We start from the raw sequence: 26,362 nt of genomic DNA, 5'->3' as shown, positions 1-26,362 counted from the left end.
CGCGCACGTGCACGTGTCAATACGGTGACGTGGGTGTGCGTGCATGTGTGTATGGCACTTTAAATACAGAGATGGGCGCAACAGCTCCACTGACGCTCACATTATTAACTATGTTGGTGATTTGAGTATGTTTTTGCGTCGAAATCTGGTGTTTAACATATGGTTTTGTAGACAATCTGCACACACATTATGACTTGGAGATATTCAGTCAAAGGCATTGTAAGGCCTCCTCCTGTCTGTCTTTCTGTCATCCCTTTCCAAATAAAAGCCCCATGAATTGACAGCGTTGATGTTGGCCTTCCAGTTCAGTCGGCTGTTGATGGAGACACCCATGTACCTGTACTCCTCCACCATCAATTTTTCAGCTTTAGGGCCATATTATCATTTTACACTTGTGCCTTATGACAATTGTGCCTCATTATATAGAGAGCTGAGCTTGTTCTGCAATTTTAGATTTTAACGCATGGGCATATGTCTCATATGCAAGTGCCTTTTAAAAAAGGTGAATTTAAGAAATTATGTAAAATTGAGAAAAAGGCCCAATGCCGTGTTCACACCGGACGCGGTGATAATTCGCGGTGTTGGGAGAATTCAACTCACGCAAATTCGCGCCACGTCCTTCGCTCTGTTCGCCCCGGGTCAAACGTTCTGTTCGCGTGAGTCCGCCTTTTCGCGGGGCGGCGCAAGACCCTGAAGGGTTAATCATCAATGAAATTGATCGTGAAAATAGTACAGACGTTATTCGGGGAAACGATTGGTTAAATATTTGTGACACCCACAGAAATGTACTTAAAACTTCTCCTGCTGTTTGTTACTCCCTTAGTGCCGTTCTTTCTGATCCCACCTGCGCCCAAGTGGGCCACAAGTGCCCGAAGAGAGCCTGGCCATTAAATTAGCAACAGTGCTTTGGCTCACTCCTGACCCACTGGCTAGGAGCAGGGCACACCTGGCTGAGACCTCACCGGGTAACGGATTAAAAAAAATGCTCTGTGCAGAGAAAGTACTGACAGCTGCTGATTATATTGCACTTCTGTACATCCTGAGAGAGGGATCCTTCCTCTGCTGGTTTCTTTTTTTTAGTTTTTCCTTTTCTGGAGAGAGGAAAAAAGACTGTCGTACGTTTACAGATTGTAAACCCATCTGAGGCAAAGTTGTGATATTGGGCTGGATACAAAATTGAATTGACTTGAATCTAGTACACAGAGATAAGGACAAAGACAGAGATACCATACTGTATAAGAACTCACACCTACCATCCCTTATGGCTCAAACCAAAGCTCAAAAAGTGCCACTCCCACAGACACTCCCAGCACTGTCTTGTGTCACTTTTAAGATGAAGCTGTGTCTTGTTTCAGTCGCCACCTTCCTCTATCCAATATGACTATGGCAACATGTTATCAAGACTGACCTGTTGCAAAGGCTCACACCAGGCCTTTGTCCCCCAGAGCATACATGCTACTATTCTTTTGGGTTCTTTTGGTACCCTTACTGCACACCAGTTGAATATTTGTTTTTTTTCTCTGTGGACCTCACAATGACAGGGTCAATGTTGGAGTAGGCATTCCATGAAGGAATACTTCACCCTTAAATTGATTATTGGTATCAATTGCTTACCCCGTGTTCTCTTGAATTCCTGAAAAAACATAGTTTTTTTTGGCAGGCCTTCATGTTGAATCCAAAAAACTGAGAAAAGTCTTGATGAATTGACCCTTCGCTAAACCCCTCCCTATAACTTGTGCAGTCTCATTTATCTTGTATGCGCACTACCTTCCAAACATAGGAATCTTTACTAAAACTTTCCTATATAAAATACTTCCACACAAATCTATCTCATACGACTACAGTCTGTACAATGTTGTAATCTGGAATTCCTTTTAATGTTGCTGCGATGACTACTTCTCCTTGCTGCTCCAGTCCTCTAGTGTGTTTGTTGTTTTTAAACACTATTGCCTCTAACCTTGAGATAGTATTCGAACGGTCTAAGGTTCATGGAAGAGAAAAAACCTTACCTCTCTCACAGGTGCGTGACCAGTAGCCAGTGCCAGTGCAGTCACAGATGAATCTATTCCAGCCTTCTTTGCAGACTCCTCGGTTCTTGCATGGGTAGCTCTCACACTGCTTGCCAGGTTGCTTGTTGCATGATGGTTTGATGCCAGCACCATTTTGTGCCTCAGCAATCTGGCGGATGTCTTTGCTTCGACCGTCAATGAAAAGGTCACGGATACATCCTACATAGCCATAGTTGAGCATCGCAGTCCAGAGCTCGGTGGGTAGGATGAGGTTGGTGCGATCACTGGGAAGCCCCCCCAAATACATGTCGCCCTCCAAGTCCAGAATCTCACTCTCACCACTTGCTGTAAATGGGGTCCTTCTGCTGTTTACGGAGATGGTCCCTGTGGTAGGAATGGAGGAACAGAGATCAGAAGGAACAGCCGTCAGGTACAGAGCTGAATGGATAGCAACAATGGCACAAGATAGAATAGTATTACTAGGAAGAAATCACACTGTATACAGTATGAACTATTTATTGTTCATTGCTTCCATCATTGCATTTTATAATTGTATAATTTAAAGAGGACATATTATGCTCATTTTCATGTTCATACTTGAATATAACTGTTTTCCCCCTCTGTCTGAAGCGCTCAGTTTTAGTGCCTGTCTCTTTTAAGCCACACTCCCTAAGAAACCGAATCTGCTCTGATTGGTTTGGGAGAAAAGTATGGTGCACCTTTGCTAAGATAGTTCTCAAGCTGTAGGTGGACATTGTCATATTCCTGTATGCAACTTAAAAAGGGAAGCAAAATATGAAGAATGCCTTGTTGAATCACATGTTTTCCGATCTAGGCAGCCCAGAAACTGTCACGGTTCAAGAATTGTAGGAAGGGATGCAAATACAGAAAAGGGTGAGGAGGCAACAGGAAATCTGTAATGACCTAATGATGAGTAAACTTACAGTGTGAACTAAAAAAAGGCAGGAAAGCAAATACAAACCAGGTTCACAGATAAACTGAGAAACTGTCTGGAGCCCTTTTTACTGTAATTGATCTCCTTGGAGCATACCCTGCTTTATCAATTAATTAATATGTATTTTTTATTTTTAATATATATATATATATATATATATATATATATATATATATATATATATACACACACACACACACATACATATATGTAATATAGTATTAATATATTATTAATTGAAATTAACAATGAATTAATATGTATTTTGAATATGCATTTTATATATATATATATACTTATATATTCATATAGATACACATATAATTGCAAACAATTTGGCCAAAAGTAATAAGACACCGCTGTAGTGCAAAGTAAAATTAAAATCTTAAGTTATACATCTTAACCTTTCCCTCAGTCAAACTGATGTAACGTTACTGTGAATAAATAATAAATGATAAAGATTGCTCGTTAGATCCTCAAAACAGAATTATATCTCATGTTTAACCGCTACGGAGAAATCGGAGCCAGTGGATCATTTCAAAAAGTCCTGCCGGGATCAGGCTGCTCTCGGCGGGCAGCAGAGCGCTGACCGCCCGGTGCCGGCGGGCCTCAACTCGTCAGCGTATCTTTTTAAGTCGGCTGATTCTTGACAAACGGACCACAGATTTGATGCTTAAACAACTAACTTCTCTCCTGAAAACACCCTAAAATTACATTTTGTGGCTCAACAACAGTATTAAATTCAGAGAATGTCATCTTTCAGTTGTGTGTTTTTTCATCAGGTACCGAGAAGAACGCATTACGAGACACAGCCACTGTAGACATCTTAACGCTGATTGGCCAAGACTCGACAAAGATGTTTTATTGCCAAGATCCCAACATCAGCTTTTCTCCATGTCTCACTCCAATCTCAGAAACGCTGGCCGGCCAGTTCATATATTTTGATTTAAAAACGCCGAATTTCGCCGAAAGGTGACAAGTTTGCAGGTATGCAAAAAGGAGGACAAATACGCATCCTAACTGGGGTGCAGAGTGAAAGCTAGATGGTTCAAGACAAGCACAAAGGAAACTACCAAGACCTCCCAGGGCCAGGCTGATTCCCAGAACCATGTCTCGGGCTAGAGCAGGCTCAGGATACGGGGACAGCAGACTTGTGAACCCAAGGTCAATAGACTGGTATAGAAGCTGGTTGCTAGCATGCTGGAGGTTAGCAAACTGGGGTGACTTCGGAGTTGGGGGTGTTTATTAAGTCCAGAAGCCACCCAGGTAAAGACCTCCTCAGCCATGGCTTAGAGGAAACCTGCATGCATGCCAGCTCCTCTTTGAATCCCCCAGTAGGAGCTCCTCTTCATTCCCAATACAAGTAACCAAGGAAATAAACCAGTTAACACAGCTCATCAAATAAATCAGCTGGGTCCATTATTGGTCAGTAGGTATTGTCTGGGTTCAAGTATGGACCCAAACGCAGAAAAGGATGAGCAACAGGACCCGAGTAATGAGTAAACGTGTAAAGTTCAAAAGCAGGCAGGAAACTGAATACAAGCTATATAAACCAGGAACACTGGTTGGACAAGCTAAGACAAAGAATTGACAAAGAAACAGGGAAAGCAGATAGAATGAATGTGCAAGGAAAACAGGGTGATTACACACGGAGAAAAAAGCAGGACACAAAAGCAGGAAAACACAAAGGCAAGTAAGTCAAACCAGACATGATAAAAAGGTGAAAGTTAACATACAAAAAAAGGCAACAGGAAACTAACCAAGAAACCCAAGACCACGACACAAACTGACTATGTTGTCTTCTTTCCACAGTTTGTGTGTTGGTCGACACTTGAGATACCCAAATGTGTATACACATGCACTGAAATACAGTTTTCCATCATATGTCCCCTTTTAAATGTGTACAAAATATCTGACTTTTGCCATCTACTCCACAATACTAACTCTTTGGGCATAATTTATGCCAAGGACATGTATTTAAATCCGACTAATTAAGCTCCATGTTAATTCTCCCTCCAAACGATGTCCCCTTGACAATCGTACCTGAATGAATATATACTTTATTAATCGCCAAGGGGAAATTTCGTGTCGAGTAGCAGCCATTTACACAGAAAATAAGATAAGATATAAAAACAACAGGGATGAAAGATATATACAATAATAATACTAATAAAGATAAAAATAACAATACAATAAAATAGCTGGATGAAAGAAAGAAGAGTATTAATTTAGGAATTCAATTAACTTAAACAGTAGAAGTGCAAGAGTGCAAGTATGTATGTGCATATTAAGTGTGTGAGGTGTAAATAAAAATAACAACAACAAACAATAGGAGAGTGCAAAAATGCAAATAATGTATGTAATATAATATGTTAAGTGTGAAGTGTAGATAACCATAAACATGTGCAGTGGTTAATCCACAGAGGATCTGGCAAGCGGTGACTTGTTGTAAAGTCTTAAAGCCGTAGGCAGGAATGTCCTGTAGCGGTCCTTGTTGCAGCGGAGCATGAGGAATCTGTTAGAGAAAGTGCTCCACTGACCCTGCAGCAGGTGGTGGAGAGGGTGGTCATGTGTATATACTTATACACATGACCACCCTCTCCATATATATATATATATATATATATATATATATATATATATATATATATATATATATATATATATATATATATATATATGCCCCTGCAGCAGGTGGTGGAGAGGGTGGTCCGGGTTGTCCAATATGGACAAAAGTTTCTTCAGCGTCCTCCTCTCCACCACCTGCTCCAGAAACTCCTGCTTGCAGCCGATGATGGAGCCGGCCTTCTTAACTAGCTTGTTAAGTCTGTTGGTGTCACCGGCTCCAATGCTGCTCCCCAGCAGACGATGGAGAAGTACAGGGCGCTGACCACCACCGACTGGTAGAACATCTCCAGCATCTTCTGCACACATTGAAGGATCCAAGCTTCCTCGGGAAAAAGAGTCGACTCATCCCCTTCTTGTAGACAGAGTTGATGTTGGCCTTCCAGTTCAGTCGGCTGTCGATGGAAACACCAGGTACCTGTACTCCTCCACCATGTGATGGAGACACCAGGTACCTGTACTCCTCCATGTGATGAAACACCAGGTACCTGTACTCCTCCACCATGTGATGGAGACACCAGGTACCTGTACTCCTCCACCATGTGATGGAAACACCAGGTACCTGTACTCCTCCATGTGATGAAACACCAGGTACCTGTACTCCTCCACCATGTGATGGAGACACCAGGTACCTGTACTCCTCCATGTGATGGAGACACCAGGTACCTGTACTCCTTCTCCATGTGATGAGACACCAGGTACCTGTACTCCTCCACTATGTGATGAGACACCAGGTACCTGTACTCCTCCACCATGTGATGAGACACCAGGTACCTGTACTCCTCCACTATGTGATGAGACACCAGGTACCTGTACTCCTCCACCTTGTGATGGAGACACCAGGTACCTGTACTCCTCCACCATGTGATGAGACACCAGGTACCTGTACTCCTCCACCATGTGATGAGACACCAGGTACCTGTACTCCTCCACCATGTGATGGAGACACCAGGTACCTGTACTCCTCCATGTGATGGAGACACCAGGTACCTGTACTCCTTCTCCATGTGATGAGACACCAGGTACCTGTACTCTTCCATGTGATGAGACACCAGGTACCTGTACTCCTCCACTATGTGATGAGACACCAGGTACCTGTACTCCTCCACCATGTGATGAGACACCAGGTACCTGTACTCCTCCACTATGTGATGAGACACCAGGTACCTGTACTCCTCCACCTTGTGATGGAGACACCAGGTACCTGTACTCCTCCACCATGTGATGAGACACCAGGTACCTGTACTCCTCCTCCATGTGATGAGACACCAGGTACCTGTACTCCTCCACCATGTGATGAGACACCAGGTACCTGTACTCCTCCACCTTGTGATGGAGACACCAGGTACCTGTACTCCTCCACTATGTCCATGTCCTCTACCAGAACACTCAGAAGTCTAGGAGCCGTCGTCTTCCTCCTGAAGTACACCACCATCTCTCTGGTCTTGGCCACGTTTAGAAGCAGGTGATTCTCACCGGCCCACTCCACAAAGTCACTCACCACTGCCCTGTCCTCCTCCTCCCGTTCATCCCTAATACACCCGACCACTGCAGAGTCATCAGAGAACTTCTGCAGATGGCATGACTCTGTGTTGTACTGGAAGTCAGTGGTGTACAGGGTGAACAGGAAGGGAGACAGAACAGTTCCCTGTGGGGCTCCAGCATCACTGACCACCGTCCCAGACAGCACACGGCCCAGTCTGACACACTGTGGTCTACCTGTGAGGTAGTCAGTGATCCAGGAGATGGTGGACGAGTCTACCCCCACCACCCACAGCTTCTCACCCAGTAACAGTGGTTGGATGGTGTTAAATGCACTGGAGAAGTCAAAGAAAGTGACTCTCACAGAGACACCTGTTCCATCCAGGTGCGACTGAGCTCGTTGCAGCAGGTAGATGATGGCGTCGTCCACACCCACATGAGGCTGGTAAGCAAATTGTAGAGGGTCCAGCGACGATTTCACCTGCGGTCGGAGGTGAGCCAAGACCAGCCTCTCCAGCACCTTCATCACATGGGAGGTGAGGGCTACCGGTCGGTAGTCGTTGAGGACGGATGGAATCGACTTCTTCGGGACAGGGACCAGGCACGACGTCTTCCACAGCACCGGGACCTCCTCCTGCCTCAGGCTGAGGTTGTAGAGGTGCTGCAGGACACCAGACAGCTGGGTGGCGCAGGTCTTTAGGACCCTGGGGCTGATGCCATCAGGTCCTTCAGCTTTGTGTTGTTGGAGTTTCTCCAGCTGTCTTCTCACCTGGTCAGTCGTCACAGAGAGAGGGGGGATGGTGGAGGAGCCCATTGTTGTTGAGGGCTCATTGGAAGAGCCATTAGATGTTGAGGGCTCATTGGGAGAGCCAATGGGTGTTAAGGGCTCAGCGAAGGTGCAGCTCAACAGGGGAGGCAGAGGGGGAGGTGTGGTGAGAGGAGGAGACGGATGAGGGTTGTGAACTAAACCTATTGAAGAAACAGTTCAGCTCGTTGGCCCTCTCCAGGCTCCCTCCCACCTTGAAGCCGGTAATCTGCTTCACCTCCCTCGTATTGTTCTTCTGGAGTTTGGCCTCCAGCTTCCTTGCCCTCCCTGAGCTTCACCTTCAGGTCACGCTGGACTCTCCTGAGCTCATCCCTGTCCCCAGACCTGAAAGCAGCTTTCTTCTTATTAAGAAGAGCCTTCAGGTCCCTGGTGATCCAGGGCTTGTTGGGGAAGCAGCGCACAGTCCGGGATGGTATGGTGGTACCTGATTTCGAAACTGCAACTAGAGACACATTGTGTAACCTACAGACCCGCAAACAACATCAACGCGTTCGCAAGAGTGTCATCTCTCAGAAAGCATTATTTTGGTGTCTTACCTTTGAAGTTCTTGAAATATTAAGCTTTTTATGAAAAAATAAAATGCATTGGAGCCAATGGAGGACATCTTTAAAGGAAAAACTCAGTCTGTCATTCATGACACAGGTGCATCAAATGAGCTAATCAGTGCAGCTTCACACTCATTCTTGTTTTAGTAACATTGTGAGGACACACACAGAGCAGCTGCGCGCACACACACACACCCACACACACACACACACACACACACACACACACACACACACACACACACACAGGAAAGAAAGTTAATTTGATTGCTAGCATGAAGTTAGCTTTGTGTTAGACTAAGCTAACTGACTGTGTGTGTCTAAGTGCATGTGTGTGCCTGCGCACGTGAATGGCCGTGTGATATCAAATTCAGTTTATTAAATGAGTCATAAGTTATCGATACAATTATGTAAGTAACTACATAATTAATTAAAAGTACAGTGTTTTTAGTATTTTTTGTTAAGTCCTTTAAAAAATATTTGTGCTTTTTAAAATGTACTTCAAAGAGGGTCTTTCATAGAAATAGGTTATTCAAATGTTATTAAAGGTAGTAAACCTCACTGATTCACAAACACAACTGACCGGAGCGGCCGTCTCTCTGGATGTCCACATGGTACCAGGCACCATCATTGACCTTTGTCTGGGTGGCCTTCACTTTGATAGTCCCTGAGCCCATGTCCAACAAAAGGTACAGGCTGCCATCCAGCAGCTCTACTGCAAAGAAATCCACCTGCAAAAGTTGAAAAGAACACATCAACAGATGTTTAGCATTCAATCAAAGTAATGTTACATACAAAGGGAATGTAAGTTGTTCATATCTGGATATGTAACAATGCAGTGTAGTTACACATATTAGCAAGCAGTTGTAAATGTCATTGAAAATGTAATCTGTAAATTCTTCATTGAGACAAGCATTCAGTGGTCAACCTATAATGATATCTGCCAGGCATAAGCCTGAGGAGAGGTTATGTGTTATGTTGTGAGTGACTGAGTGAGTCTGTGCGTCCGTGACTGAGTGAGCACCTCTGTGCTGCAATCTGCACAATATTGTGAGTGCCCAGTTCATACAGTTATTTTTACAAAAAAGAGGTGAATACACAAACCCCTGTCTATATAAATGGAGCTGAGGTGGAGCAAGTGAACAGTTTTATGTTCCTGGGAATCAGCATCACATCCAACCTGACGTGGTCTACACACATCAATACATATATAACTGTGTAATCGTATACCCTTGTATGATGCCTGTGAAGGTTCTCAGTCATTCAGGTCATATGATTTTTTTGGAATATGGGCTGACCTTGGTGTTCTTCTGGCTGCGGGCAGCGTCTTTGCGCTCCTGAGGTTTGCCATGGGTGAAGAGGATGAGGCCGTTGGGCTCAGTTGTGAGGAAATCAAAAGAGATGGAGCCCATCCGCTTGGTGTTCCACTTTGGGAGGCTGATGTAGGCCTCAGGAGTCTCGAAAGAAATAGGGTCCAAAGTGGCCACATTCTCACACTTGTAGGACACCTCACCCTGGATCTTCATTTTAGGGTCCACAATGCGAGCCAGGCGGGACAACTCAAGGCGGATGTCATTGTTCTTATACACCACCTGTGATAAAACAAAGATAACATCACAATTATTATTCTATTGTGGTATTGTCAAAGATAGATCATCCACCTCAAAATATCAAGAATGTTATCTGTTTTTTCAAGATGATCTGTAGACATGCATTTTGATTTAAACTCACATACCTGTATATGGTCACTTCTGTCTATTAAAACTTAGACTTTGACAAAGGAATCAAGCTTTAATGACTGCACATTTTTTTTCTTACAGCTCGGCTTTAAAAGCTGTTGCTGTCAACCTTACTAACGTTAGTAGCTCTCCTGCTGACTTCAAAACAGATGTGTTGTTCATTAAGACTAACGACGAAAACGCATCAATGCCAATGTCCAGTTTGCGTATTTTTTACTGAATATAGGCCGATGACGATTGGCAGTCAAACATTCTTTAACACTATGATGGCACACAGCAAATATTCAATTCAATTCAGTTTATTTTATATAGCCCAACATCACAAATACAAGTTTGCCTCGGAGGGCTTTACAATCTGTACACATGACATCCCTGTCCCGGGACCTCACATCGGATCAGGAAAAACTCCCCCAATAAAGATAGTAAAAACCCTTTCACAGGGAAAAAAGGGGAAGAAACCTGAGGGAGAGCAACAGAGGAGGATCCCTCTCCCCGGATGGACAGAAGCAATAGATGTCATGTGGCCAGAATTAATAACGTAACAGTTACAGCACATTCAATTAATATGACAGATGAATCATATAATGAGTAGTAGGCATGGTCCATGATCCAGATAGCCATAATCCATGAAGCAGAAGAAGGTAGAGAGGGGGGAGGAGGAGGGGCATCAGCAGGGCCATGGCAGCAGGCAGGACCGGTTCCCTATTGACATAGGGTTTACCACATCACCAAAATAGATTGACAGGTCTTAATCCACAGAAATTTGGCTAGCAAACCAGCTATTCTCAGAGATTCACCCGGCTACAGACGGAATATTTTTTTATATTTTTCTGAGTCATTGAAAACTTGTGATCTCTAAATCATTTGAACTGTAGCCACCTCATGTCAACTCTGGTTTTCTGCATAGATCAATACTGTACATCAATACACTACATGAAGGTTTTCATGGACAGGACAAGAACTACATAATTTGACTTTGTCTGGGAGGTGTGGCTCCATGAACCATGTCCCCACACAAACCACATCTTTATGTCTTGAAACGAATGAAGCTAAGCAGGCTGGTCTCATCCAGCATTTGTAGCACTAGCTACTGTATAAAAAAAATGATGTGCCGTAATTCGTAGATATCCCACTACATTTGCTCATACATTATCCATGTAATCTTGAACAAGGACGTATAAAGTACGCTAATGGATGTAGTGTTTCTGTTGTGTAGTTTTACACCAGACAAACCACAACTCGATGAACAGCCTTTATTCTCCGACTCTTGCACACATACTGTTAAAACACCGTCTCACTCATCTGTATCCTGCGTATATACTATAGTTTTCACTGTGAACATCACAATGTTCAGTTTTTTCCCGTCGGGAGTTTCTTTTCTTTCTTCTTACTGGTCACTCCCCTGCACACTTCGTATTTAAACACTCATGCCACTTAACATACACTTTTTAATTTAAAACACGTCACTTAAACATACACTTTAACTTAAACACACATGTCACTTTAACATAAACTTACATTAACGTAATCTGTTTGTCTGAGCACTTTATTTTACTTTATACTTAATTTAATACCCATTGCACTGTTGTTGTCGTTGATTGTCGTTTGTCTCGTCCAACGTCTCATGTCTAATGTTTGCTCCTTGTTTGTGTAAACATTCCTGGCAAATAAACAGATTCTGATATCAAATCATTTTCAATTGTTTTAGGGTGATGTCTTCATCACTTACTGTATTAATGATTTATTTGAATGTTTGATACTTAAATCTAATCCTTGGTTATTCATTTTTAAGTAACGTCTGAAAACCGGTGATTTCAACACCGGTATTGATTTCCTGTTGTCTACATCTGGCTGTCTTTCCATTGGAGAGGCTACAATCCAACCCCCCTATTTTCTTGTTGGTTCTTTATGGCAAAGCTGACAATTATGTTGGAAAACGTAACCCTCCGGTTGACACATCTCTTCCATTTGTTACTAATAAAGGCATTGACATTATGAATTGATCATCACAATTGTTCTTCTTAGAATGACTAATCGTATAATCAGTGATTATGATATATGATATATATGATTTATGATATTTATGATTATGCACATTGGATGGTGCTACTGCTCTATCCAATGAAGCATTTTTGTAAAATATGTCATTCAAAATGTAAGAATATGTTGGTGCACTGTATAGCCTCCATTTTCCTTTTCCTACAGTCTACTGAATTTACCCCACAGACAAAGCACATGTGCTGCATTCATGCCAACATACACACAGTTTACATCGGCATACAGACAGTCCTGTCAATGTTAGAAAACAAATGAAAACACTAAGTGGCCAATCTTTTATCACAGCCTCCCCAAATGCTATCAATAATAACAGGAGGATGGAGTCACAGGGGGGATGTGTGTGTAAATTGAAATCTGCTCATGTGGAAAATTGAAGGCCTTTTTTCTAATTCTCTGGGCAGAGAAACACCCTCTGTCTATATATTTTTTCCCCACATGCATATCCAAACAACACACCTTCTCCTTCGTTCCACGCTCTTTTAAATGAACGTGTCTGCCCCTGCTCCTCGCCCAAGGTTCTGTCTAAGAATGCAACGACGGTTGAATGAGTAGGTTAAGGGGCCTGGCTGAGATGATCCATAATCCTCTATCAGATCTGACAGTATATCAGCTCATCCTTTAAGGTGCTCGGGGGGACTAGAGGGAAAGTGTCTTTTCCTCTTCGCTCCTCTCACTCTCTTTCTTTGTTGCCTTTACTTCTCTATTTGTTCCACCCATCCTCCCCTCGCTCCCTCAATCACATCTCTCATTACTCCAGCTGTCCCACTATCAATGAGTGTGGAGATTGGAATCTTTTTTCTTTTTTTTTAAACCTGGGCTTGCTTAATTCTCTGGTATCACATGTTGGAATGAAATAAAATACACAATATTGCCTACTTCCACAATTTATTTGAGTGGCCCAAAAATGAAAACATATATATTTTATTTCAATGGAAAGTTATTTATTTCAAATAAAAAAAAGCAAATTCAGCTGAAGGCTGTGCATCTATGCAGTTATTCTGCAAAGCCTCCATGTTTTTGCCCACCTTGCATGGTAGTTCCTCCCATCAGTGTGTGAATGATGTCATGTAGTGTGAAGAGCTTTGAATGGTCAAGTACCGTACATCTACGTCTTAATGTTGCTCTCAAAGTCCACCACGAGAACAGAAGGCTACTAGAAGGTCCAAGCTGCTCAATTAGTGCAAGTGTGTGTGGCGTATGCCCCCTAAATATTTGAAGGCCAATGTGTATCTGATCAAAGTATTGCAATATTTATATATGACGACAATCCCAGGAAAAGTGTTGTGTCACACACAAAAATGTAACCGCCTAAAATATATTATTCTCAAAACTCTGAACCAAGAAAGAACTGAACAGGAAAGATGTAGATTTAATGTTGTTTTAGTTTTCTTTTTTTAAATGTAATATTGTTACCAAAAACAGAATGGTCCCTTTTGTGGGATATGACTGAGAGAATATAAATATATATATATATACATACATATACATATACATATACACACACACCTGGGTTACTGTACCATTTGCCACTGTTACATGCTTGTTGATAAAAGAAAGCATAAATCATTTGAAATGTGGTTTTAGACGTGAAGGAGGGGTGTGGCTGAAGGTGGAGCTGACAGTTTGACGAGTCACTTTGAGGCCCCGCCCCCTCTGAATAATAACAGCAAAAGCACCTTTCAACATGCAAAGGAAGCTTTATCAGCACACTGCAGACGCAGACTGCAGGTTAACATGAGAATGAGGCATTAGCAGAGACTGATAGCAGGCTGAGGGGTACCAACACACACAAGGTACACACACTGCAGATATGGTATGTGGGGTGTGAGGGACAATGGCCAGTTGATAGAAATCCATCACTGCCTTATCTCTTCAACCAGGCATCCACATCTCTCTCTCTCTCTCTCACACACACACACACACACACACACACACACACACACACAGACACAGAGAGAGAGAGAGAGCAATGTAACAATACGACTCAGGCTTGAAATTACCTTTTTAGATTGCCAGTCAAACAGATTCAGGAAAAAAGAATGTGCATTCATAGAGCTTATACTATCTAGTATATATCTATTTCTTTGTAGGAAGTGGGAATTTTCACATGGCCCAATCATGGCACAGTCATACAAATCAGCTATTTAACCACACAGATGTAAAGTATTTTATTTTACAGTTTGTTTGCATTATATATGTTTTCTTTCAAATGATCTCATCTTGCAATACAATATCTACTCAGAGATATAGAGCATTATTAATAGGGCTTAAACTATTAAGGGCGTTAATTATTTGATCATGCGTTAACTCCGCCTTAATTTAACATTAATCGCGCAGGTGCAAAGCCGCCGCTGAGATACCTGTCAGGTGTCCTTCACATCTTCAACCAGACTTCAGTGCTCTTGTTCAGCCAACACAGACTGGACTTTTCTCACAGTATGAAAAACTGAACTGAATAACATCAAAAGCACTGATTGCTTTTGTCTGAAGTTAATCAATTGCTGGTCTTTAACATACATCTTTAAGGTAAGCAACAAACTGAACATGACAAAAGAAGGAGGGGCTTGTCCCTCACAGGGACCCTTACTACTGAACATGACAAAAGAAGGAGTGGCTTGTCCCTCACAGGGACCCTTACTACTGAACATGACAAAAGAAGGAGTGGCTTGTCCCTCACAGGGACCCTTACTACTGAACATGACAAAAGAAGGAGTGGCTTGTCCCTCACAGGGACCCTTACTACTGAACATGACAAAAGAAGGAGGGGCTTGTCCCTCACAGGGACCCTTACTACTGAACATGACAAAAGAAGGAGGGGCTTGTCCCTCACAGGGACCCTTACTACTGAACATGACAAAAGAAGGAGGGGCTTGTCCCTCACAGGGACCCTTACTACTGAACATGACAAAAGAAGGAGTGGCTTGTCCCTCACAGGGACCCTTACTACTGAACATGACAAAAGAAGGAGTGGCTTGTCCCTCACAGGGACCCTTACTACTGAACATGACAAAAGAAGGAGGGGCTTGTCCCTCACAGGGACCCTTACTACTGAACATGACAAAAGAAGGAGGGGCTTGTCCCTCACAGGGACCCTTACTACTAACAGAATGTTTATGTTGTTCCCTGATAAAAGACAAATGTTTCTTCTTCAGCATGATTTAAGCTGTTTCACATTAGAATAAAATAGTCTATAAGATCTGAAAATAATACAATATTTAATGGAATGATAGAAGCATTAATACAATTAAATACATCTTTTTTTTCTTACCTAGCATATATTTTTGATTTATACACTGTTGTTAACTTGCTGTTGCTCCAGAGTGCCTGCTATATTGTTCTGATAACATTACTTTAAAATAAAAGCGTGCAATGCACTAGTTTTTACTTCATTATTGATTTTGCGCATAATGCGATTAATCGCAGAAAAAGAATGTGATTAATCAGTTACATTTTTTCAACTTTGCCCAGCCCTAATTATCAACCTTGTTTATTCAGACACTGGTAGTTGTTTTATACAGAACAAGTCACAAAATGTGTGTGTGTGTGGACAGTGGCCTTTAGGAAGAGCCCACCAACACCCCCCTCACCATACACAACAGCACTGTGTCTGCGGTGGAGACCTTCAGGTTTCTGGGATCCACAATCTCCCAGGACCTGAACTGGGCCTCCACCATCCGCCAAAAGGCCCAGCAGAGGCTGTACTTCCTGCGCCAGCTCAGGAAGTTCCACCTGCCTCAGGAGCTGCTGATCCTGTTTTACTCTGCCATCATCCAGCCCAGGGGTGGGCAAACTTTTTGGCTCAGGGGCCACATTGAATAAAAAAATTTGACAGACGGGCCGGGCCAGTATCAGATGGATGGAGAGTGTTTGTGTGAACCTGTCAGGGGAGGACAATGTTGCGGACCCAAATGCAGACCACATGAGAGTATGAGTATCTGGTAAAACAGATTACTGGAGCCAAAGGGAAGGTGGGGAGCCTGTGGTCCGCCACAGGGGGTGCTGGGCGGTGTGAGACCCGTGGCTCTACACTGGACCACGGCGAGGCCGGCAGGGGGCGGTGTGAGAATATAACGTACATGACTCAGCTTTTTTGTTCAACTCGCTGGTTGAATCTTCATCCATTTGTTCTACACGCCGAGTCACTGTTCTGCCTGATAAACTCCATTTTTCAAATTAGTTTTTGCTCTCTGGACATAAGAGACCTGCTGTTTCTACCATACATTCTTTCAAAAACTCTCCTTCAGAGAAAGGCTTGCTGGCTTTTGCTCATTTGAATGCTAGCAAAAAACTTGCCTTGGTGCTTGATTCTTGTGTAGCAGTTTGGGGGAGAAAAATATTTTGCTGACTCTTTAAATTGGCTGCCAACCTCTTAGCAGTAGCCGCCCGTTCTGTCGTTGACTGTTGGCTAGCAGAGTTAGCATGCTTGGTGGAAAAGTGGCGGCTAATATTGTATTCTTTGAATACTGCAATGGTTTCTTGGCAAATAAGACATACTGCCTCTGATCGCACTTCGGTGAAAAAATACTTAGTCCACTCATTAAAGACTCTGCACTCACTGTGGACTTGTCTCTTCTTGGGTCCACTCATTGTGACAGAAGGGATCACTGCAGGAGGCTGGCAGACAGAACCCTATATGTCACGTGACATGAGCGCAGGGTGGAATGTGGTTAGTTATGTTAGTTATACTGAGGAAAAATACTCTGCATGCAGCTGTCAGTTCATTTACAACTCTAAACCTGTTGGAGTACAAACCCTGTCTCCGGCGACAGAAAGTGATTCATATTACCGTAATGCTTCTAAAGTTAACGCTTTACGACATAATTAAAAAGGATTCTGACCGCTAAGAAGTGGAGCTTTTCAGTGGTTTGCGGTGTATTACGGTAATAAAAAAAATAAGTGTCACCCTTGTCTGTGGGATCAGTGGGGGAGGGGTGGAATTGACCAGCGCAGCACAGCAAGTGTTGTGTGTCGCTCTAGTCCAGCAGAACTCGGCGGGCAGCGGTCCGCACGGCGCCTAAAACTGCTGTAACGCCTCTCTGCTCCCGACTTGAACGCTGGTCTGTTGTGGTCATCGTGCTTCGGAAACTGAACTTGGGAACGGAGAAGCGCTACAGCGGTCTTTACTATAACTTTTTTTTTTAAATTTTTTTTTTTAATGCTATAATAATTATAATACTCGGCGGGCCGGATTAAAATGCCGGATCCGCGGGCCGTAGTTTGCCCACCTCTGATCTAGCCTGTCCTCTGCTCTTCCATCACTGTGTGGTTTGGATCGGCCACCAAACAGGACAGTCAGACTCCAACGGACCGTCAGGTCTGCAGAGAGAACCATTGGTTCCAGCCTCCCCTCCATCCTGGACCTGCACACCTCCAGGGCTGGAAAGATCACTGCAGACCCTCACTGGACACAAGCTGTTGCGTGATTCAACAGCATGGCCCCAACACGTAAATCCTTTAAAGGAGTATACTTTTTTTATTACCATGTGACCATTATATACCAAGCCGGCAGAGTTACACACGCGCGCGCGCACACACACACACACACACACACACACACACACACACACACACACACACACACACACACACACACACACACACACACACACACACACACACACACATCGTATGTTCTGTTCTACAATACAGTTCGTACTAATTCTACCCTCTGATTCCAGTTTCTTTATTGTGTGGTCTTTCTCTGCTGACATTCGTTCCTTAATGCTCTTACGTATAACCATCTGATTCTAGCCCAGAGTTAAGCGTATTCATCAGCAAACTATACCTACTCTTACAATAGCCGGTATCATTTTATTTCATGTGTCCATCCAGGCAAATTGGTGGAGCCAAATGTTATTAGAATAAACATATATGATGTGATTTCTTTGTAATCGTCCAAAATAATGTTAAGTGTATGGGTATATTTCCAAGTAAGCCACTGACTGGTCGAATCGTGCGATGCATGAGTGGCAGCGCGCGTGTTGAGTCTGACTAACTCCCGGGCCTCTGTTTTCCCCCGGTCCGCCCCTGTGTGTGACCATCAGAGAAGGATGAACATGCTCCACAGTGCATCAGGATGACATTGACTGCCAGACTACAGACCACCCTTCCCTCTGGATGTGTACAGAATGTAAAGCCCTCTGAGGGATTTCAGGAATTTGTGATTTTGGGCTATACAAAATAAACTGAATTGAACTCTGGCGACACACATGTGATACAAGAGACATTAAACTTCGTTGAAGGCTGTCAATAGTTTTCTAAAGGTTTATTAATTTTGCTGCAACGCTCATGTTGACGCTTGATGAGTTGTATCAGTCCGTCATGGTCTGCCTTGAGACAGCCAGACACTACGTCGTCGTGTCCACATGGTGGCACCATTTCTTTTGCATAAAACACAGTATGCTGTAGAACTCTGTGAAGGGATTCTGAGGCTGATGGCCTTTTATCCACTGATCCATCAGATAAAGTGGACGGGCATGTCAGAGAGCATACTTTGGTTTTGCTAACGCTTTTGCAGTGCCATTAAATAAAAACATGTGAACATAATACAGTGATGTAATGAATTCAAATAAATTAAATTACTCACTGCTTCTTTTATAAGTCATTTTACTTCTAATTATGTTAATATAATTATTAAAAGAAACAATTATTTTATTTGAATTACATGTGTAGCGTAGGTTTCTCGTCACTGTTACAGGTCGGCGTTGGGCGCCAGACAGGTGAGAAAGGTAATATGGCACCTTCTACCCTGTCATTTAAAATGGACGCTACCTGGAATAGTTAGAGGGTTTACCTGCTAGCTTGCTAACCCCGCTACAAAAGGATCAATATTTACAGAATACACAAACCAAGCACATTTTCGTTTTACTGCTCTCCATGTCTTGAATAAAACAGGTCAGAATCCAAACAAATTAGGTCTTAGGCACCCGGTCCATCAACAATGAACAAAAAGAGAGACTCAAATAGAGTCTGGAGATAGCACGTGAATGTCTCTGCACAAGTTATTTAAATAAAAGATACACTCCAGCGAACAGCTAAATAAGAGGGGGGTCAAGTGGGTGTGTGCATGATCAGGAAGGTGTGAATGTCTCAGTTCATTTAAGTCCAGTTCTCACTCTTTTGTTGGACGCACCATTAATCCACTCAGTCGGTTCTCTTACTTCTAGTTGCTCCAGTGGATATCTGCTACCACTGTCTTCGAGCCTAGAAGTGACCAGAAACTGAATAGCGTACTTAGCTTCTCCTCGCACCCACTCTCACTCCTCTCTCTCTGATCTCCAGGCGCTGTTTGGTTAATTGATTGTTTCTTTCCCCGCTCACAGGTGTGATCCTTTATTGTCTTTTTTGGCTCCACCCCCTTCTCCTGTCCGGGAGTGAAAAGGGCAGTTCTGTGCTCTTGATTTTCCCTCTCTGCTACACATGTTTGTACTCATTACTGTTGATAAGTGGGGATACTGTCTCTATACAACAATCTTCCAACAAACAGACAACAAACTTCCAGCAATTTTCTTTTACCAAGTTAAAACTACAGATGTATTATTAGTAGAGTGTACTTAAAGTATAAGAAGTACGCTACTCATGATGCAGCAGAATTAAGTTAACGTTATAAGCAATGGTGGAAGAAGCAGTCATACCGGTTAATCTAGAGTAAAGTACTAATACACACTCCTGCATTTAAAACCGTACTGAAGTAAAAGTATGTAAGTATTATCAGCAGAATAATAATAATGTAGTAAAGAAAAAGTATTGATAGATCAGTACAATATTCCTTGTCAGTGCTTTACTTTTATATCAGATGTTTCTGGATTAATATTACTACTTAAGTACAATAATTACCTCTGAGATGTACTGGAGTATTTAATACAACATTTAGTTGTATTAAATAGCATTGAATGCTACTTTCAAGTAAAAATGTGTCCCATGCACTTACAATGACATTCATCCACTGGTTAGAAGATGATATATTGTATTGCTGGATTCTTTTCACAGATTCATGACTGTACGCTTTTAACAGTTGCACTTGGTCACGGTCTGGGTTTTTTCAACTGCTTATTACTATGTATAATGTCAAGTACTTTAATCTATAACAATGCATCATATGTTATGAGCTCTTTTGATTTGTATGGAAAATATATTTTTTAATCATACATTGTCAAAGTTACTAGTGCTGAAAAATAAATATAGTGGAGTAAAGGGGCATGATATTTCCCTCTTGATGTATCCTAGAAGTAGGGCACCTCTTTTTTAAACTAGTGGAGGAGAATGCAAACAGAGTACTACTCATGAGTAGTACAAATGCTATGAACATATTTAATTACAGTAACAAAGTACTGTTACTGCTGAGAATCCCGAGCAGCAGTCAGTGCTGTTGCTCATCATCTGTATGCTACAATAGTACAGGCACAGCCAGGCTCCATAAGAGTGGTTGATGGAGGTGTAATGACAATGCAGTTACAGCAATTATGTGTTATTGTCGGCCATTATGTATTTTGCAGGTTTTGAGATGTAGGCTTTCTCTGTAATTGCTAGCTTATGAGAGGCGTAATAATCATGGGCCAGCCAGCCACAGGGGCTCCCCAGGGCGACCAGTCCCAGGTGCCATGGTAACAAAACATTTATCCATAATGCCGGTCTGTGGATGGCGAGGACAAGAGCATTGGCAGCAGGCAAATTAGCCCTAATGGCAGGGAGAGGAGGACGTGAGGGTGCTGGACAACAGACAGAGTGAGAGCTAGTGGTGCTGCAGATGTGTGGGTGGGTGGGCCTGTGATTAGGAGGTAGAAGGAATGATGACCAAATTAATGCATGTGTGTACTGTGTGTGTTCCATGGACAATAAAAGGTATAGTCCATGTTCAGATTTTGAAGATTTGTCAGCTTTAAAATAACTATATAATAATATAATGACAATGATTTGTGAGAACAGATAATGCGCTCTGAACAGATGAGTTCTGACAAATTTCTCCTGCAGAGGTGGGTCGTAGCGAGTAATATTTGCTGTTACATATACAACTGTTTTTTTAAAGTAAATTGTACTTATCAGAGTAGTTTAAATTATGGATTTACTGATAAGGATACTGGTATTGGGTCCGATACTGTGTCCACATACTCATACTCGTAAAACTACTCTGATACTTTGTATACAATAATGCTTATTACTGCATTCATCATATACATTTTAATTTTTACTCTATGTTTTATTATTATTATTATTATTATTATTATTATTATTATTATTATATCACAAGCTGGAACTTCACCCCGAGAGACTGTAGTGTCGTTTTTCACTGGCAGCTCCCATCTTTGATCAAACTCTGGCACATGAATTTCCTTGGGATTACTAAAGTTATCTTATCTTTTACTAAGGGTAAAAGATAAATATAAACAAATGCACACAGAAGCATTAACACATGTAATGTTTTGTGATTCATATATAAAATTAAAAAAATCATCAATCAATTTACACAAATAGTCATGAATTAAAACACTCCACACTCAGACCTTCTCTCCCCCTTTTTATATCTCCAACTGTACATACACCCTTCTTCTGTCCACACAGCAGCTTCTCGCTCCTCTCCTCTGCCCGGCATCTCTTATCTCCTGTCTGCTCGCTCGCTCCTGGAAACTGTGACATTCAGGCCCTCTGTGTAGTTTTGTTGTCACTGTCAGGTTGTCTGTTGTGTTTCCTGTCACTCACCTTGGCCCTATTCTTCGTACCTGGCTTACCGAGTTACCCGGGTCATTTTCAGGGTAAGATGACGTAGGTCAGGCTTTTCAGTTCCTCAAAGCAAGTTTAGATAAATCACCATAGCAACGCAGCCAAAAATGTAAACCTGCTCCCGGGCAGGCTTACTGAACTTCACTGGATAAGCTGGACACTCCCACGGACAAAAAAGGCAGCTTCTTCCTCATTGATGAAGGAGCGATATTATTATATTAGTTTTATAGGGAGAGAGTTCTTCCAGATCACAGGATCCATCCTTTACATCATCATGACTTCCTGTACGCGGCGATATAGATTCTGCCGACAAGAATCATTTATTTACGAGAGCTCCTCGAGCCGCGGACGCTGCATGCCGCTGTTCTTAAGTTTATTTAGCTCTTAAGAAACGTATGAATGTGTTGAAAGCACTCATAATTATATGACAGTGTTATTAGTACACCATACATATCATTATTGTAGAACATGATTAAGGTGGACTCATGATAAGAATACAGAGAATTATACACAATTTATTTTTACTGCTTCAATTGATTGAATTTCTGATTATGAATAATACATACATACTGATCCGCTCATACACATATTCAAACTCCTAGTTATATAGTAATCTACACATACATGTATATTTAAGCAATACGGTACGAGAGGCAGTACTGTGTCGTCGATAATGTACTGTTCAAGGTCGCTGTTAGGCCCGACGTGTAGCGGAGGGCCGGCAAACCCGAATTATCTCTCACTGGAAATGATCACGATTTTGTGATCGAACCCCTTTCATTCCTCATCTTAGTTTCCGGTTTTATGCCCTCGCTCCCCGCTAACTAGTCTGCTCTCAGAGCGCTATCTGCTCTGCTCTCCTGATTGTGAGCCGTATCATGTTTTACTGTACAGCAGGAACAGGGACCACAAAGACATTATTCACCGCTGACATTCTCATCAAAAGTCATTCCCCCCAAAATATTGTATCGACCCTGTACAGGCGTCTGTTGGTGGGGAGGGGTCGGTCAGGGGTCGGTCACTCTCTCCGGCCAATCACAGGGAAGCAGCGTGCTTCTTGGTAGGGCTGCGGCCTGTGATTGGTGGAGTAGGGGGGTAGGCGGGTGGTTAGGGAGGAAGTGACGTGTGTGTTGTCGTTCGTTATGCTAGTGTGGGGGATGCTAAGTGAGCTTGTTCCGTTTAAGCTACTGCTAGCGAAGAGCCCCGTTGTCCCGTTATCCCTTCTGAAGAGGAACGTGCACATTTATCCAGATGACTGACATCTGGCTAGAATGTTTCGTGAAACACTGTTGCCGTGGCGACCCATCCTTCGAGGTCAACAACAAAAGTACTTTTGATGGACTAAACATGTTCAAAACGTAACTAAACTTGGCACACACATTTAAAGGTAAATATGTAGTTACCTGATGTGATTTGAATGACTCAAAATGGAACTTCGGCTCGATAGCGCCCCCTACAAATATTCAATTAAGCAGCCCCAGCGCGACGGTTGACCTACATGTATGAAACCTGGTAGCCATATGTAACACATGTAAACTGAAAATAAACTCTCTTGGGACCATGCTCTAAACCGTACAGGAAGTCAGATAGCGCCCCCTAAAAAACATGTTTTTTTTTGACAACCTATGAGATGTGAAAGCCCACAGTTTTTTCCCCCTATCACCAATTGACTTGAAATTTGGCACGCATGTCCGGTTGTGTCTGCTCTACAAAAGAGTAAATGGCCGCATTAAGCTCCGCCTACTTATAATTTCCGCCATTTTGAATTGTGAAAAACAACCTTTTCCTCAAATCTTCTGAAACGCTGGGTTCAATTTTTACAAAATTCTCTGTGTATCATTAAAGGTTAAATTTCATCAAAATATATCAAAAGCTTGTTTGTATCTCATTGTGTTCAGAAGAAAAGGACCAATGAACCTCTAAGGAGAAAATTCAACTAAATTCAACAAAGCAGCCCTTGCAGTACGTTCAACATAGACATACAACATTTGATGGGTACCACATATGAACTTAAAAATAACTCTCTTGGGATCATGCTCTAAACCGTACTGGAAGTCGGCCAATTCCATTTTCTTTGTTCATTTCTAGTTCAAATTGCACATAGTTTCCCAGTAGGTGGCGCTCTGACTATGAGTTAATATTGGCATGCAGAAGTCTTCCAGCCATGCCTCTCATAAAGCATGTTAACTTTGGAACAGTTTTGACAAAGTACAGTTGAGTTACAACAGCTTGCTTTTTTTCTTCTTTTCTTTCTTCGGGAGCCTCTATGCTTCCTCGCCTCAAGTTTCCATGGATTGTGGCTGTGCCTAGAGCCAGTCCTGCCTCCTGCAATGGCGGCCCTGCTGATGCCCGTCCTCTCTACCTCTTTCTGCTTCATGGATCGTGGACCATGCCTACTACTCATATGAATAATTTCTGTCATATTCATGTAATGTGCTGGAACTCTGTTACGTTATTCATTCTGGTCACATGACACACATATTGATTCTGTCCATCTGGGAAGAGGGATCCTCCTCTGTTGCTCTCCCTCAGATTTCTTCCCTTTGTTCCCTGTGAAAGGGTTTTTACTATCTTTATTTAGGGGAGTTTTTCCTGATCCGATGTGATGAGGTCCCTGGACAGGGATGTCATGTGTACAGATTGTAAAGCCCTTCGAGGCAAATTTGTATTTGTAATTTTGGGCTATATTAAATGAACTGACTTTCATTTAATTGTATGATCAAGAACCATATGAAATTGTCGCCACACCACTTCCACGCCGTTCCATGAAACCTCAAGCTTTTTATCACTTTTAATACATATTTGTATCTGTATATACATTTATATACATATCAAAAAATGTATACATATAACATATATATACATATATATAATATACATATATATGTATATATATACAGTATGTATATGTGTATATATATATATTTGTGTATATATATTTGTGTATATCTCCTCCAATGAATCGCCACCTTAACGTGGTGGAGGAGTTTGAGTGGCTCAGTGATCCTGGGAGCTATGTTGTCCGGGGCGTCAGCCCCTGGTAGGGTCTCCCAAGGCAAACAGGTCTCGGGGGAGAGCCCAGACTAAGAGCGATTCAAAAAACCCTGATGAATTGCAGCCCACGGACTAAAGTTACCTCGCCCGGACAAGGGAAACCGGGGCACCCTCCCGGAGCCAGACCCAGGAGGGGAGCTCGTCGGCGAGCGTCTGGTGGCCGGGCTTTCGCCCATGGGGCCCGGTCGGGCTCAGCCCGAAGAAACAACATGGAGCAGCAGTCACCCCGTGGACCCACCACCCGCGGGGAGAATTATCGGGGTCGGGTGCAATGCAGACCGGGCGGCAGGCCAGGCAGGAGACCTGGGCGGGCCGATCGCCGGCAGCATAGACTAGCTCTAGGGACGTGGAACGTCACCTCGCTAGCGGGGAAAGAGCCGGAGCTGGTGCAGGAGGTGGAGCGGTACCAGCTAGATTTAGTTGGGCTCACCTCCACGCACAGCATGGGCTCTGGAACCAAGCTCCTGGAGAAGGGTTGGACTTTGTCCTTTTCTGGAGTTGCCCAGGGTGAGAGGCGCCGGGCGGGAGTGGGGATACTCACGAGCCCCCGGCTGAGCGCTGCTATGTTGGAGTTTTCCCCGGAGAACGAGAGGGTCGCCTCCCTGCGCCTACGGGTTGCAGGGAGTAAAGCTCTGACTGTTGTTTGTGCTTATGCACCGAACAGCAGTTCGGAGTATCCGGCCTTCTTGGAGTCGGTGGGAGGGGTCCTGGAAAGGGCGCCGCCTGCCGACTCCATAGTTCTCCTGGGAGACTTCAACGCTCACGTGGGCAATGACAGAGAAACCTGGCGGGGCGTGATTGGGAGGAACGGCTTGCCCGATCTGAACCCGAATGGTGTTTTGTTGTTGGACTTCTGTGCTAGCCACAGTTTGTCCATAACAAACACCATGTTCGAGCATAAGGTGGCTCATAAGTGTACCTGGTACCAGAACACCTTAGGCCGGAGATCAATGATCGACTTTGTAGTCGTATCATCTGATCTGCGGCCGTATGTCTTGGACACTCGGGTGAAGAGAGGAGCAGAGCTGTCAACTGATCACCACCTGGTGGTGAGTTGGATCAGATGGCGGGGGAGTCGGCTAGAAAGACCTGGCAAGCCCAAACGTGTAGTGAGGGTGAACTGGGAACGTCTGGCGGAGGACCCTGTCCGGGAGGTCTTCAACTCCCACCTCCGGAAGAACTTCTCACAAATCCCGAGGGAGGCTGGGGACATGGAACCCGAGTGGACCATGTTCAAAGCCTCTATTGTGGACGCGGCTGCTCGGAGCTGTGGCCAGAAGGTCATCGGTGCCTGTCGTGGCGGCAACCCGAGAACCCGGTGGTGGACACCGGGGGTGAGGGAAGCCGTCAAA

General features: G+C 43.3%; 1 protein-coding gene across 1 annotated transcript in view; it reads right to left on the bottom strand.

Moving 5' to 3' along the window:
- nrxn3a (neurexin 3a) overlaps nt 1-26,362 on the bottom strand; it is a gene marked incomplete at both ends in the record, with an annotated part of 140,119 nt that overhangs the window by 45,510 nt on the left and 68,247 nt on the right. Inside the window, 3 exon segments of the mRNA XM_079217335.1 lie at nt 2,010-2,393; nt 9,026-9,173; nt 9,741-10,034. Coding sequence (XP_079073461.1) covers nt 2,010-2,393; nt 9,026-9,173; nt 9,741-10,034 — 826 coding nt within the window.

This window comes from Taurulus bubalis, assembly GCF_910589615.1.
Source record: "Taurulus bubalis genome assembly, chromosome: 1".
Taxonomy (NCBI): Eukaryota; Metazoa; Chordata; class Actinopteri; order Perciformes; family Cottidae; genus Taurulus; species Taurulus bubalis.
The sequence above is the reverse complement of the archived record's forward strand: the minus strand, read 5'-3'. Positions and strand labels throughout refer to the sequence as shown.